Here is a 13,500-nt window from a genome sequence, read left to right on the forward strand (position 1 = left end):
TTTCCTTCCCTGTTTTGACTTCTGTCCACTTTTTCTAATTCTTCTGATTTTGGTGTTCTCTGGGTTCTTTATTCAGTAGTCCCTTATTCTTCTCACTCTTTTCTCTAAAGTCTTCATCTGTCTTAAACAGCTACCTCCCAGATCTACAGCTCTGTGTACAGCCTCTTCTTTCTGAGGTTTAATTTCACACCCTTGTTGGATATAGCTACTTGGGTATCTCCAGATGTCTCAAATTTAACACATCTAAACTCAATCTTTTCCAGTAACAAAATAAGTAAAAAAAAATTTTTCTTGAGTTATTGTCCCACCTATCTGCTTGCATTGAAATTCTTCCCTTTCCCCCCACTGTTAAAATGTAGCTTTTCAGGTCCTTTTACAGTACTTAGGTCAGTCTACTGTTATCCTCTATCTGCTGTATTCCAAATTTCTATCTCTCCTTTGGACTATTAAATAGCCTTAAGTTCTTTCCACTCCTAGTCATCTGTTCACAATGCTGTTAGATTTCTTTGAAGGTGTATTTGCCGTATTGATTTGCACAGATACATAACGCCACCACCACAAGTATCCCTGCTTTCTTCTCAAGACCTCAAATGCTTCTTTATTTTCTGTAGAGTCAAGTCTGAAAACTCTTCAGCTTAGCGTTTAAGTCTGAACTTAACCATTTCAGCTGCACATTACCTCCATGCCCTCTACTACGTAGTAATATTTCTATCATACTTTCTAATGTAACTTCCATTCTGATGTTATCTTGTAAGGCTCTAATGAAGTGGTTGGGAAGATGGATTCCATCTCATTTTATAAGTGAGGAAATTGAAGCTTATTGAAGTAAAGTGTCTGTTGATTTAAAAGCTAGCTAGTAGGATAGTTAAGATTCAAATCCAAGTTACTTCTTTCCATACTGTCCATTAAGTGTAAGTACCGAAATGGGGAAAATGCCCATTTATCCAGCAATGTTATCTCTAAAAGTGAAAGATACTACTATATAGAATGATAACTGAAAGCTCTGGGGCAGTTGTTCCCAATCTTTTGGAATATGAGGATTCCTCTTTTTTTTTATTTTTATTTTTATTTATTTATGATAGTCACGCAGAGAGAGAGAGAGGCAGAGACATAGGCAGAGGGAGAAGCAGACTCCATGCACCAGGAGCCAGATGTGGGACTCGATCCCGGGTCTCCAGGATCACGCCCTGGGCCAAAGGCAGGCACCAAACCGCTGTGCCACCCAGGGATCCCCGAGGATTCCTCTTTAACATCACTCCCATGTCACAGAAGTTGTATTGAGAAAATAACAGAGCTGCTGTAAGACTACTAATACTTTACAGTTATTTTTATGTTTTATTTATCACAGCATCTGTGTGATTATAAAATAAGAATAATGATCTAGCAATCAGTTACTTGATGTGTACGCATGTCAAGAGATTTTTCCAATAACCGAAACTTTCCAGAGATGCATTGCTCTGGGGAAGTGATTAGAATCACTCAAAGGCAGTAAAATTCCTCATTCACCAAAGATTTTTTTATTGGGTGAGTCCCAGTAGCATTGGCATTTGTTAGAAAATTAGTCTTTGATTTTCCTATGCAATAAGCAGTACTAAATATACCACTACTTACAAAACTAGAATTTGGGGAAATAACCCTAAAATAAACTAGTCTCATTTAAACTTAATTACTTTTGTATCTGTAAGTTAGATTGATAAGACCATAATAAACCTTATAGTTGGCTGGGTTTTCTTTTCCCTGTTGTAAATTTCTCTTGTATCTTACTTGACAGTGAAAAAGCTGCCTATCTGAAACAAGGTGTTTGGCCCAGTCATTTGCTTTAAAGGAAACCATTATGACAGCAAAATCTTTTACTATCGGGAGCAGAGATGAGGCACTTTTCCATCACTGTTTCCTACTAACGTGCACTTACCATCAGCCATGCAGAATTAAATATCTTCCTATATTATATATATTCTGTTTTCCTCTGTGAGAATACGGGTAAATGATTGGCCAATTTAACGTGTAGTAAATGTGAATTATGTGCCAAATACTGTGCTCTCTTTTTTAGAGATGAAGAAGAGTACAGAAATTAAAAGGTATTGTGCCTGCCTTTATTGTTTAGTATTTGGATAGGCAGACATGGATTCATTCATTCTGTAAGTACTTATCTAGCATGTCATATTACAGACACTGCTAGATGTTGGCAATTTAGTAGTGAAGAGAACCAAATAAAAAACCTGCTTTCGTGAAATTTGTGTTCTTGTAGAAAGAGACAATAAACAATAAGCAAAACATACAGTAAGGAAGATGGTGGGAAAAAAAAGTAGAAAAGGGAATTCAGGATGTTGTAGCATTGGATTGAGCAATCAGAGAAGATTTCACTGAGAAAATCACTTTGGAGCAGAAATCTGAAAGAGGTGAATGAATAAACCATGTGAAAGAAGTTTGGAAAGAGCAGGTAAAGCAAAGGCCATGAATCTGGAGCACATTTGGCAGGTCCCTGGAGTGCTATAAAAACAAGAGAGGGAATGGAGAGCATAGGTCTGAGAGATAATTTGTCGTGGATTGTATAGCCCATAGAGTTTTGTTTTTTACTCAGAATGAGATGAAAAACCTCTGAATATTTTGAGAAGAATGACATGATCCTACTTAAGATTAAAAAGAAAAATTTGGCTGTTGAATAGCACATTGATTGTTGAGTGTACAAGTGTACAGGGAGATCAGACAACTCTTGCAGTAATCCAGTGAAAGGTGATGGTGACTTGTACCAGAAAGGTAGCAGTGGAGGTTGTGGAAGATGGCCATATTTTGGACCTATTTTATTATTGTTTTTTAAAGATTTGTTTGAGAGAATGAGAGAGAGAGCGCGTGCATGTGCATGCAAGTTGGGGTAGGGGCGAGAGAAATCCTTAAGCAGACTCCCTGCTGAAGAGAATCCCAGGACCCTGAGATCATGACTTGAGCCAAAATCAAGAATCACCCGCACCCCTGGACCTATTTTAAAGGTTGAGCTAATGGATTTGCTAATGAATTGATAAGGAATATAAATGTGGCAAAGGAGTCAGGGAAGACCACAACTTTTGGCCTGTACAACTGGATACAAACTGAAGTATGAATTGTATGCTTTGGGAGCAAAAGATAAAGCAGTGACCACTTTAGAATAAAATGAGGGGGCAAAGAAAAACCTGTTTGTACTGGGACTTAAACCACAAGAAGAGTTTATGTCAAAAGTGGAGCAAATCATGAAAAGACATGGCTTCTTCTGAGATTTGTGAGCAAGTGAAGTTTTATGTATCGTTACTTATAGGAGGGCCCCCCCCCCAAAAAAAAAAGGAGGGCCACAGCAGGATATGAAAAAGGAAGGACATTTTGGGGCTTCTCCAAGAATCTTGCAATGTGAAGGATATTTAGAGATTTATCTCAAAGGAATTAGGAGGTATAGTCACCTCTCCTTCCAAACCGTGACGTCCTCAACTTTAGTGTCTCTATTTTGCTTCTTTTCCTTTATGCTTCCTTCCTTACATTAGTAGTTCTTCCCTTCCAAATATCTGTGATCTTATACGCCCCTTCCTCTGTCAAAACATCCCATTTGAATACAATAAAATTGAATCACATTATCTTGTAAATGCCCTGGTTATACTTGGTTTTTTAAGTTTTTCAACTCTGATTTTTGTTGAAGAAATTTTAGGCATTTTAGAAATAGGTGGAGAAGTATGATTTTAGCAGGAAAAGGGTACTGTACTTAGTCCTGAAATCATATTGATGCTAAAAGTTGTGCTAAAAATGTACTTGCCTTGATTACAAAGCTTTAGAAACACTGGGGCAAAAGAGTATTTGCTTTCTTCACATCCTTATTCTCCTTCCTATTCATGCCCCCTTAACCCAGACCCTTTTGGTTCTGTTGCTCAATACTACCTCATTGCAGAGATCAAGAACCTATTTTCATAGTGTTTTCATCCTTTTATTTGTGGTGTCATTCTCCTTGCTCTTTCATGTGATGGTGGTTAAGCTTTCCAAAGTCTTAAATAACCATTTTTATTGCCTTAAATTGTCTAGCAACTAGGACACCTGACAAGGAGAAAGGGAACAGTGAACCTTGTTCGTTGAAGCCTTGGGGGTAAAGCAGAGGGAAGATAAAGGAGAAGACTGGTAGGCTAGAAGAACACAGCTTACAAAGGAGAGAGAATGGTTACCATCCAGGGGAACCAAATTTAGTTTCATTGTATCCAGGAATTTTGACTTTGTAATACTTGTAAGATTGCATGGTAAGGATAATTATGAAAGACCAGAAAAACTATTAATTAATTGTGATGCAACTAATGCATGTTAAATGACTAAAAGGGGAGAATTGAGCTAAAAACTGTGCTAAATAAAACTCCAATTCCCAGTTACTTTTGTCAGATATTTACCACTTAATGCTAGATTGCCTACATCATATATTATTAATAATTAGATATCTGATTACAACAAATTCTGCTTGTATATTCACTTTCTGTAGTTGCCCATTAAGTATTGTCATCTACTTACAATTTTAATAAGGGAAAGCATTCCCTTATCTTGTCCCTGGAGAAATCTTGGTATCCATTTTGTATATTGGCTTTTATATTTTATAGCTTGTTTCATACAGCTTATTCTTGTAATATGTGTTTTGACCTAGTTTGACACTATATTAGATGTCTCACTTTCTAATTAGTTGCAGAACAGTAGTCTGAACATATTAGTATGCCTTCCTTGTGGTCAGATCTTAGTATAGTGGGATCATTCACCATTAAGTTTGAATGTTTGGAAATCCTTACATATGATTACCATGATTTCATTTCATTACATATGAGTACCATGATTTCATTTCATTACATATGAGTACCATGATTCATTTCATTACATATGAGTACCATGATTCATTTCATTATATTTGATACCAAGTTACCCAGAGGTTGGCTTGCTTAAAACTTTAGGTTGGATGTGGGCTATGCTCACTTATCTCCAAAATTATATGGATACTGAGCATAGTTATGTTAAATCTCACCTGCTTTTGAAAATACACCATATTAAAAAAAAAAAAAAAGAAAATACACCATATTGATAGGGAGATGTTTGGAAATTTAGATTCATCTGAGGACTGCTGCTAATGCAGGCTCTGAACTTCAGGTGTGATTTACATGCATTAGATCTAAGATCCTTTTCTAAAATGTTGTTGTTGTTTTTTTCCATAAAACTGCTTATTTAAAATCTGTAGTTCCATTTTATTGTTTGGTTTATGAATTTGTGCAGTTCTCTGGTTAACTGTTTCTATGACTAGGTTTGGTTTGAAAAAATATTTTTAAAATAAATAATTTTTAAAATAAAACAATTAGCAAAGTTCTTATTTATTCCCTTTGGTTTCAAATTCATTGTATTCACTTGTCCTGTTAGATCTGTTTTAGTTTTATCGGCTACTTGGGATTTCCTCCTTCAATTTTTAAAATTTTGAATATGGCTAATCATCCCTTAAGTTTTCAGAACCTGCTTGGCTGCATTATAATAACTGAAACGTCCATTTCCTCCTTTGGATTGTACCATGCGGTAAATAAATGAGGATGGTTAACAGCATGATCTTAAAGAAATTCAGCCTTGGTTACTTTCCCCATCACATGCAAAGAACCAGAATCAGAGTTTTTACATCAAAACTGTCTATGGAAACTGCTTACCAGCCTTTTTACACGAATAAATTGTTGAAAAAAAGTTTTTTCTTTAATTTCAGGAATTCATCTCTGGCATGTAAACTCAGCCTTTCTGTGTTTAGACAAACTTCTAAAATTCTGTATCTGGCAGATTAGGCCCTAGAGGTTACCTATAATATGTGCAGCTAATTGATTCCCCTGTTTGGTTGCTGAAAGTTTCAGGCTGGCTACATTTGCCCTGCATGCAGCATGTGAAAAAGCCCCAGCTTTTTTTTTTTTTTTTTAATAAGGTTTATTGAGATCTGATTTATTTTTATTTCAGTCTCCTCAGCCTTTGAAGCTGTTTCCGTCTTGATTTCTGGCCCTCTTCAGTGCTTATCAGTGTCTGCTGCTCCTGCTGTAGGTGTCTTCTGCCTTCCATCCCTTTTCCTCTCTCCTGATTTCTTTTTGGTTTGTGGGTATTTCTTGGCTCTAAGGCCAGGTGATTTAGTTTATAATCCATTCTCTCCAAGAGCACTACTGCTTTTTCCTTCTGCTTTGTGAATTGGCTAGTCAGAGCATGTTGTGATAACCTTTGTATTTTGCTGTCTGTGTATTTTCCTTGATGGTTGCTAATGCATTGATTAATTTTTGCCAAAGAAGATAACTTGGGAGTTCTCCCATTTTTTGGCACTTTCAGAGCACTATTCTACGTGACCTTGTAAAAAGGAGACCTTACTGGAAAAGAAATACCCTTTAAAAAATACTTGAGGCCAGGGGATAAGGTCTTGGGCATTGTTTGTGTTCTTAATGAAAATATCCTACTGGTCAAATGGGATTTTTGTGGCAGAGTGAATACCCCAGAGCAGATGCATATTCTGTGAGATTTGTAAACTGTCATTCTAGACATCTATAACACATTGTACGAATATCACATGAATATAATATACTACATGTTTGTAAAAAATAAAATTAAAAATAATTGTAGATAGACTGAAAGTATGGGAGCTGCAAGACCATTTAAGCAGTCATTTCCTTTAGCGGAGCATCACTTTTTTTTTTTTTTTAAGCAAAAAGTGATGAAAAGGATACTAGCACTGATAGGTAAAATTGATAAATGATACTCTTCAAGCACAGCTGTGCTAATGTTGTGGATTGGGTAGTCTTCTGCAATCAGGCAGGGCAAGTAAATTGATATGTCTTATTTTGAAACCTGGTTTTCAGCTTTATTTTAGCTCTTTTTAGTGGGAATGGAGGGTGCATGACCAGAATTTAAAGAAACAAAAACTATGCAAGTATGTAGTCATTCCTTTTGTTGTCTTCTACTAGCTTCAGCCAAGGAAATGTGTTCCATATGTTAGTAGTATATTTGAAATATTAGAGGACTCCTAGTTATATGAAAGAGTGCTTTGTTAAAATGTAAGTATTTATAAAATTGTAATGAAGCTAGATACTTGAAAATAAAAGCAAAAACTCAGTTTATGGTATCTTTCTGTAACATGTCCCATATTAAATGATGACATACCTTACTCTAGCCACATGTATTTCACTGGCTCTCTGCTCTTATATAAAGGGGAAAATAGGTTATACCCAGAGCAATAAATATTTTATTAATTTCTGATATAACTGAAGGTGGGGTTTCTTCTTACTAAGATTTTGCTGTATTCAAATGTGAGACAGTTTGTTAGGGCTAAGAGAGATACTGTAAGTGTTGTTTGGGAACTACTGGTTTATATTTGGTGAGCTTTATAAAAACCCATCATACCTACTAAATCAGTATCTGTGAAAGTGGAGCTGTTGCACTTACATTTTTAGCCAGATCTTCAGGTGATTTTATTTTTAAGGTCAGGAATTAATAATTACTACTAAACAATAAAAATGTTAGGTCTTACTGCATTATAAAAATCATGTAAACATTGGTGGACTAATTTTTATATCAAATTAAGTAACTTATGAAGTAACATAAACATTCTTAAATATTAGACTTCTGTTTCTTTGTCCTACTTTGGGCTGTGGTTACAGATTCTGAATCAGGATGTATAAATTCACTCTTCTACCTCATTCAAATGCTGAAGGTAGATATGTTTACGAAACACTGCTATTGGGATACTTAATCATGAGGGTAAAGGAAGGAATAATAGATTTATTATCTTTCAAAATGGTGCTGTGGCAAGATGGAGAAAGGAAAACCTGTTAAGAAGAATTAAGTAGAAGAAAAGGCAGAGAAAAACTTGACTCATTCAACCTTTGTTTTTTGTGTGTGTAGGCACATAGTTATTTGCTGATCAATAAGTAGTAATTTTTACCCATCATAATGGATGAGTGAGTTCAGAGAAGGTGAGATATATATAACAGTTATTTCCTTTTGCACAAAGCACCTCACGTAATAGCATTGTTACAGGTAGAAGTGATGTTCCTGTCATATGCAATTCATATTGTCTCAAAATTAAATACCTTTGTGTTTCTATATGCAGAGAGCAATGAGTACAATTTGAAAAAGCATTCTTACAAATATAGTTGTCTTTATTAGGCTAAATATGCCTGGTAATTTATAAATTTTTAAAGGGAATTTGTGAAAAATAGCTGAAATAAAAAACGGGTAACCTGAGTTTTTTTTCTGTATGTTCCATCCCCTACCTACGTGCTCATTCATACAATGAAACCAGTACTTTGTGAATTGATGAGAATAAACAGCAGGCAGTTGTTTATCCTTGTTTCTGGCACTTATTTTGTTTTTAACTGGTTTTTAAAATAAGTTCTGTGGAGAATATGTTATGTCTTGGTAATACAGAATATTTGAGTGTTAATGGAATTTTATTCTTTCTTAGGTCATGTTTACTGGTGAAAATATTCCCGTTCATCCTCATGTTTATAGCAATGGTCATATCTGTTTATCCATTCTAACAGAAGACTGGTCCCCAGCGCTCTCAGTCCAGTCAGTTTGTCTTAGCATTATTAGCATGCTTTCCAGCTGCAAAGAAAAGGTAGGACTTCTCAGAATTATTCCAGGTAATATCTATTCTTTTAGTTTAGGTAGCGAAACTATTTGAATACTATGTGAAGGAAGGACTTAATGCCTTTTATTATGAAGTTATAGATAATATGTTTAATAATAGATTAGAAATAGGTATTTTGATACTCTTTCACTCCACATGGAAGTAAGACATTGTTTTATATTTCTTAAACAAAATTTCTGCAGATGTTCTTAAATAATATGAATTTTATTTCTGTAAGCATGCACAGGGCAGAAGTGTACAAGAAATTCTCACTTCTAGATTTCACCACGGAAAGCCCCAAGAGCATGTTTCATAGCTGCTTTCTCCCCTCTGGTGGCCCCCACACTGTCAGCCACTTTTAGGGGGTTTCCCAGCAACTAGAGCTTTCCTATCCATACTGATCATCTAGTGATTAGGTTGAAGGAGGAAGGTTAGATTACCGGTAGAATTTTCAGGACTTTTTCTCTAATTCTCCTTTATTTATTCACAGATTCTATGTCTGTTGGAAAGGTGAAAATACCAGAAAGAAAAATCACATAAGTTAAATATAGGATACCCCTTTAAAGTATCTAAATTCCGTGTGCATTTCTGGCCCTCTTGTTATTTCTGCCTCAGGGTCAGTGTAGCACAGTGTTCATGTGTTTATATATTTTAAAGCCTCTTTTCTTCATGAGGGTTTCCTTTTGTATTGGGTTTAAAGGAGAAACAGCTTTACCTTGCAGATTAGGGATCTGTGGGGTTATTACAGCAGTGTTTTTTCCTTGTGTTCTTCAAATTCAACTATCATTTTTACTAAGTTCATATTTAGAGAACTTTAAGTAGCTCATTTTTAAATGCTAGATTATCTAGACTCTGAAACACGCTTAGCTTGGCAACGTAAGTTTTTTGAAATGTTAGTTCCATAAGAAGTTTCTTGGTGTTAGGTTTAAAAAAAAAAAAAAAAACACAACAGCTTTTTTCGTTCAAAGAAGCATGGGAAATAATGGTTTAAATTGTATCTTCTTTTTAAATTATAGCATTAAGAGCCCTTAATATGGAATTTTATATACCATATAAGAAAGAAAAAACTTCCAGCAGTTAAACTATGACACCATTAGTATAAAACACATGTATCCCCATTCAGGAATATTAAAATGTAAAGAAAAAATGTACATCTTAGATGAATTAGGGTGCACATTATCTAATTGTAGTATGACTTTTTAAGTTTCCTCTTTGCCTGTGGGCTTTTTTTCTAGGTTGCATTTTAAGGCTACACTTGAGCTTTTGTTAACCCCAAGGGCTTTGGAAACAAGTCTTATTCGTTTATTGCTTCCATATTTTCTCCTCCCCCACACTTCCTCTCCCAGCGCACACATAAGTTTAAAATGTTTAGGTGTAGAGTAGTTACAAAGACTTCTGTGTCCTTGTTAATGTTTAATGTCTTTAGGAAGGTGAAGCAGTAAGTCTAGGATTTTAAAAAGGAAAGTTGAGATGAACACCGGTGATGTGTGTACATAGCTCTTGCATGTGCCTTGTAATGATTACCACTTTTTTTTAATATTTAATATAATGATATATAATAATTAAATAAATGTAATGATTTACAATAATATAAATGTAATAATTTACTATTAAAAACTAGAAAATAAAAAAAAATAAAAACTAGAAAATAAATTCTTCATCTTCTTTATCCTTTTCTAATCCTATTTCCTTCATATTTCAGTTGTCTACTAGTTTTCTTGCATAGTATATGCTTAATTATTCCATTTCAAATATTGGCAAGCTATATTATATAATCTAAATTATACTTAACCAAGATAATAATATGGAAGTAATTCTGGCAGCATTAATTAGTTCTCTGAAATACAATAAAAATTTAGTAAACGTTTATTAGGTACCTATTAGGTGCTGTTTTTACTGAGCCAAGTACTAGGTTACAAAGATGAAGAGCAAACTTGCTTTGGCACTGAGGGGATCTAGCTCCTTAAATAAGCTTTTAAAAGTCTTGTAACTACTCACCAAAAGCTCTTCTTTTAAAGCAGGTGAATTTTATTCTGTGGTTAGTGTGGTTCTATGACTTTCATTTTAAAATTTGACTTGAATACATATTTTAGTTTTTATTGTAAGAGTTTGGGAACTTTGATTTAGTCATAATTCTTTCATTCCAATTTTATTTTTCGTAGTTAAGAAAGATTCCCTAAAGTGAAGGCAAATTCTTTGTATCAATAGCTTTCAGTAGATTAAAGATAATTTCTGATATTGAGAGGTCTTTCAGTAATCTATTCTTAGTGCCCTTATAGATATAGATATCTATATAGATATAGATAGTCCAAAGTTTCTAGCTTGCATTTAATTGCTAAAACAATTTTGATAATCCATCTTTTTGTATAGTTCCTTTATTTTTCTAAGAACCAAATCTCCACAACCACTTATCAATAGTTTGGCTATATTCTTGACTTAATAAGCAAATAGAATGAGTGTTGTTTTCCCCCCCCCCCTTTTTTTTTTGAAGATGCTGTTCTAATCAATATTATGAAATTACCTGTTTTCATTGGTAGCAATTTCCACATGAACACAGATTATGACTTTGCAGGACAAACAGCAGCAGATCATTCTTTGAAATTGTCAGGCATCTAATTTCATATACTAATTTTTCAGATATTTTCTCAAACCGTATCAGCGGGGTAATCTTGAGGTAGTTGTTTAACATCTTATGCTCTGCTTTTCCGTTTTGTTAAGTTACTATTAATGTTAACTTGTAAGGGCATTATTAGGCCAGAGTTATGTACATGAGTTGTAGAAGTGCCAAGTGGACTACCTGTTTCCCTACCTGCTATCAAGGCAGTCCTACTCACCATTGGTTTTTGGTTGGGTCTCCTTACTAACTTATCTACTAACCTGTATTCTGTGGCTTTTATATAAATTTGATACGTTTCCAGATTTTTGTAGAGAATCACATATTTCTTCTACTTCGGTATCCAGTAGTTTTCAGGGAAATACCCTTCCATAATCTGTCTTCAGTGTTGTTGGCATCACTATTTCTGCTGTAGCTCCCTTGCAAGCTGCCATAGGTTTCTAATATTGTGCTATTCAGGGCCTGTATATGCCAATATTAGCTTTTCCCCTTTTTCGCTCTTGTATAGTGTTTGGAAACTGAATCCTTTGGTCTGTCCTTGGTGATTCTTATCTTACAGGAAAACAGTAATTGTGGAAGTACATAAGTTGCTGTTAGTTTTTCAGACAAGCCTAGTTATTAGACTTCTCTGTATTTCAGTTCACTAAAATAATTAGTTCACTAAAGTCATTACTAAATTATTCTAGAGAGATAAAATAAATGAAACCGAAATTCTTTAAAATCTAATGCTGCTGCTTTGGGTTAATAGTCACCGTCTAGTAATTCCACTGGACCCTAACCCAAATCACACATGCATAACCCGCCCCCCCCCCGCCCCCGCCCCCCCCCCCCCCCCCCCGACACACACTTTTTCATTGCAGTGTCAGGGGTCTGCTTTTCCTAGAATCTATTAATAATTTCAGTTCTGCCACACCAGCGTTTACATTGTTTTTATACTTTCTGTAATAATTCTGTCAAAGCTTTTACTAAATCTGTCTTCTTAAATCTTCTTCCATTTTACAACTCTTACCTATTTAAACTCTTTGGTTTCAGAGACGGCCACCAGATAATTCTTTTTATGTTCGAACATGTAACAAGAATCCAAAGAAAACAAAATGGTGGTATCATGGTAAGCACTTCTATTTTAAAATGATGACTTTTTAGCATTTTGGTTTCAAAGATTATATATTTGTTTGCTGGGGGGAAAGGAGGGAATATATAACTGATGTATTTTTGTAATATGGAAAGAGTCTTTAAAACATTTAAGCCATTTAATGGATACACTGGGCTAGATTTTTATTGAGGCATGTGAAATCATAGCTACTATAGAAGTGAAATCTAAAATTGCTTTAACATTCTGAAACGCTACCATTTTATTACTGAAAAAGAGTCCTTAATAATCCTTAGATGGAACTAGTTATTGGGAAACCTGTTACTTGAAATAGAAGTTTTGATGTCTTTTGAAATTACTTAGTTCTGGTGGTGTTCTTAGTGGCAGGAGGGGGATCACATTGTGAGAGATGACCCATTAAATTAAAGAAAGCTCTTCCTGTTCTAATTGTCCTCAAAAATTTGTGGTGCTCCTGATTGTAGCTGTATAAATACAGTAGTCTCACTGATTTTGTTTTATTGTTTTTGTTGGGAGAGTGTTAATAGCTTTATAATTGAAAACTGCTAGCATCTTTTCTAAACTGACCTCACTGCTTCCCTAAAGAGGTGTATTTGAAATTCAAAACAAAATTTTATATTCCTCAATCTACATTTTGAAGTATACGAATAACCACCCCCTGTGAGTTTTGTATCCATAAGAGCATTTCCTTTATTATTCTTTTTTAAAATGTTAGCCTAATAAGAAATTAGAACTGACAGAGCTAACTAATAGGAATATGGCCTTTCCCCTTTACCTTTCTATCCATTGTGAAATCTTCTGTTACCTGAGTTAATTTGAGTTACTTAAAAACTTTTAAATTATAAGAGTTCCAGGTGTTAGTGATGACTAGAATCAATATAATAGCACTCTGCCAGCAGTTACAAGTTAGAAAACACTGTGAAAGAAGAATGCCATTCTTGAGAGCCATGGAAAGGTAAATATTCAGGCTAGTGTTAATGGCAACAATAGATGACCTAGAAGAAAAAAATGACAAAACTTAATGAGAGCTAAGAAAAAATAGAATTATTTGATGACAAACTATTATTACAGAAAAATGTGTGTTCTTTACAAATTAAAAGTTTAATTTAGTAAAAATCTGGTGGAATGATGGGTACATGCTTGAAAATTTTGGAAAAAAAT

General features: G+C 34.6%; 1 protein-coding gene across 7 annotated transcripts in view; it reads left to right on the plus strand.

Annotated features, from left to right (window-relative positions):
• The window catches only part of UBE2W (ubiquitin conjugating enzyme E2 W), a 111,274-nt gene that overhangs the window by 52,172 nt on the left and 45,602 nt on the right, over positions 1-13,500 (plus strand). For all 7 annotated transcript variants that reach the window (XM_072804200.1, XM_072804203.1, XM_072804202.1 and 4 more), the window contains 2 exons: positions 8,450-8,605; positions 12,264-12,339. In XM_072804200.1, coding sequence (XP_072660301.1) covers positions 8,450-8,605; positions 12,264-12,339 — 232 coding nt within the window. The remainder of the gene's footprint in view (positions 1-8,449; positions 8,606-12,263; positions 12,340-13,500) is intronic.

The sequence above is a fragment of the Canis lupus genome, chromosome 28 (genome assembly GCF_048164855.1).
Source record: "Canis lupus baileyi chromosome 28, mCanLup2.hap1, whole genome shotgun sequence".
Taxonomy (NCBI): Eukaryota; Metazoa; Chordata; class Mammalia; order Carnivora; family Canidae; genus Canis; species Canis lupus.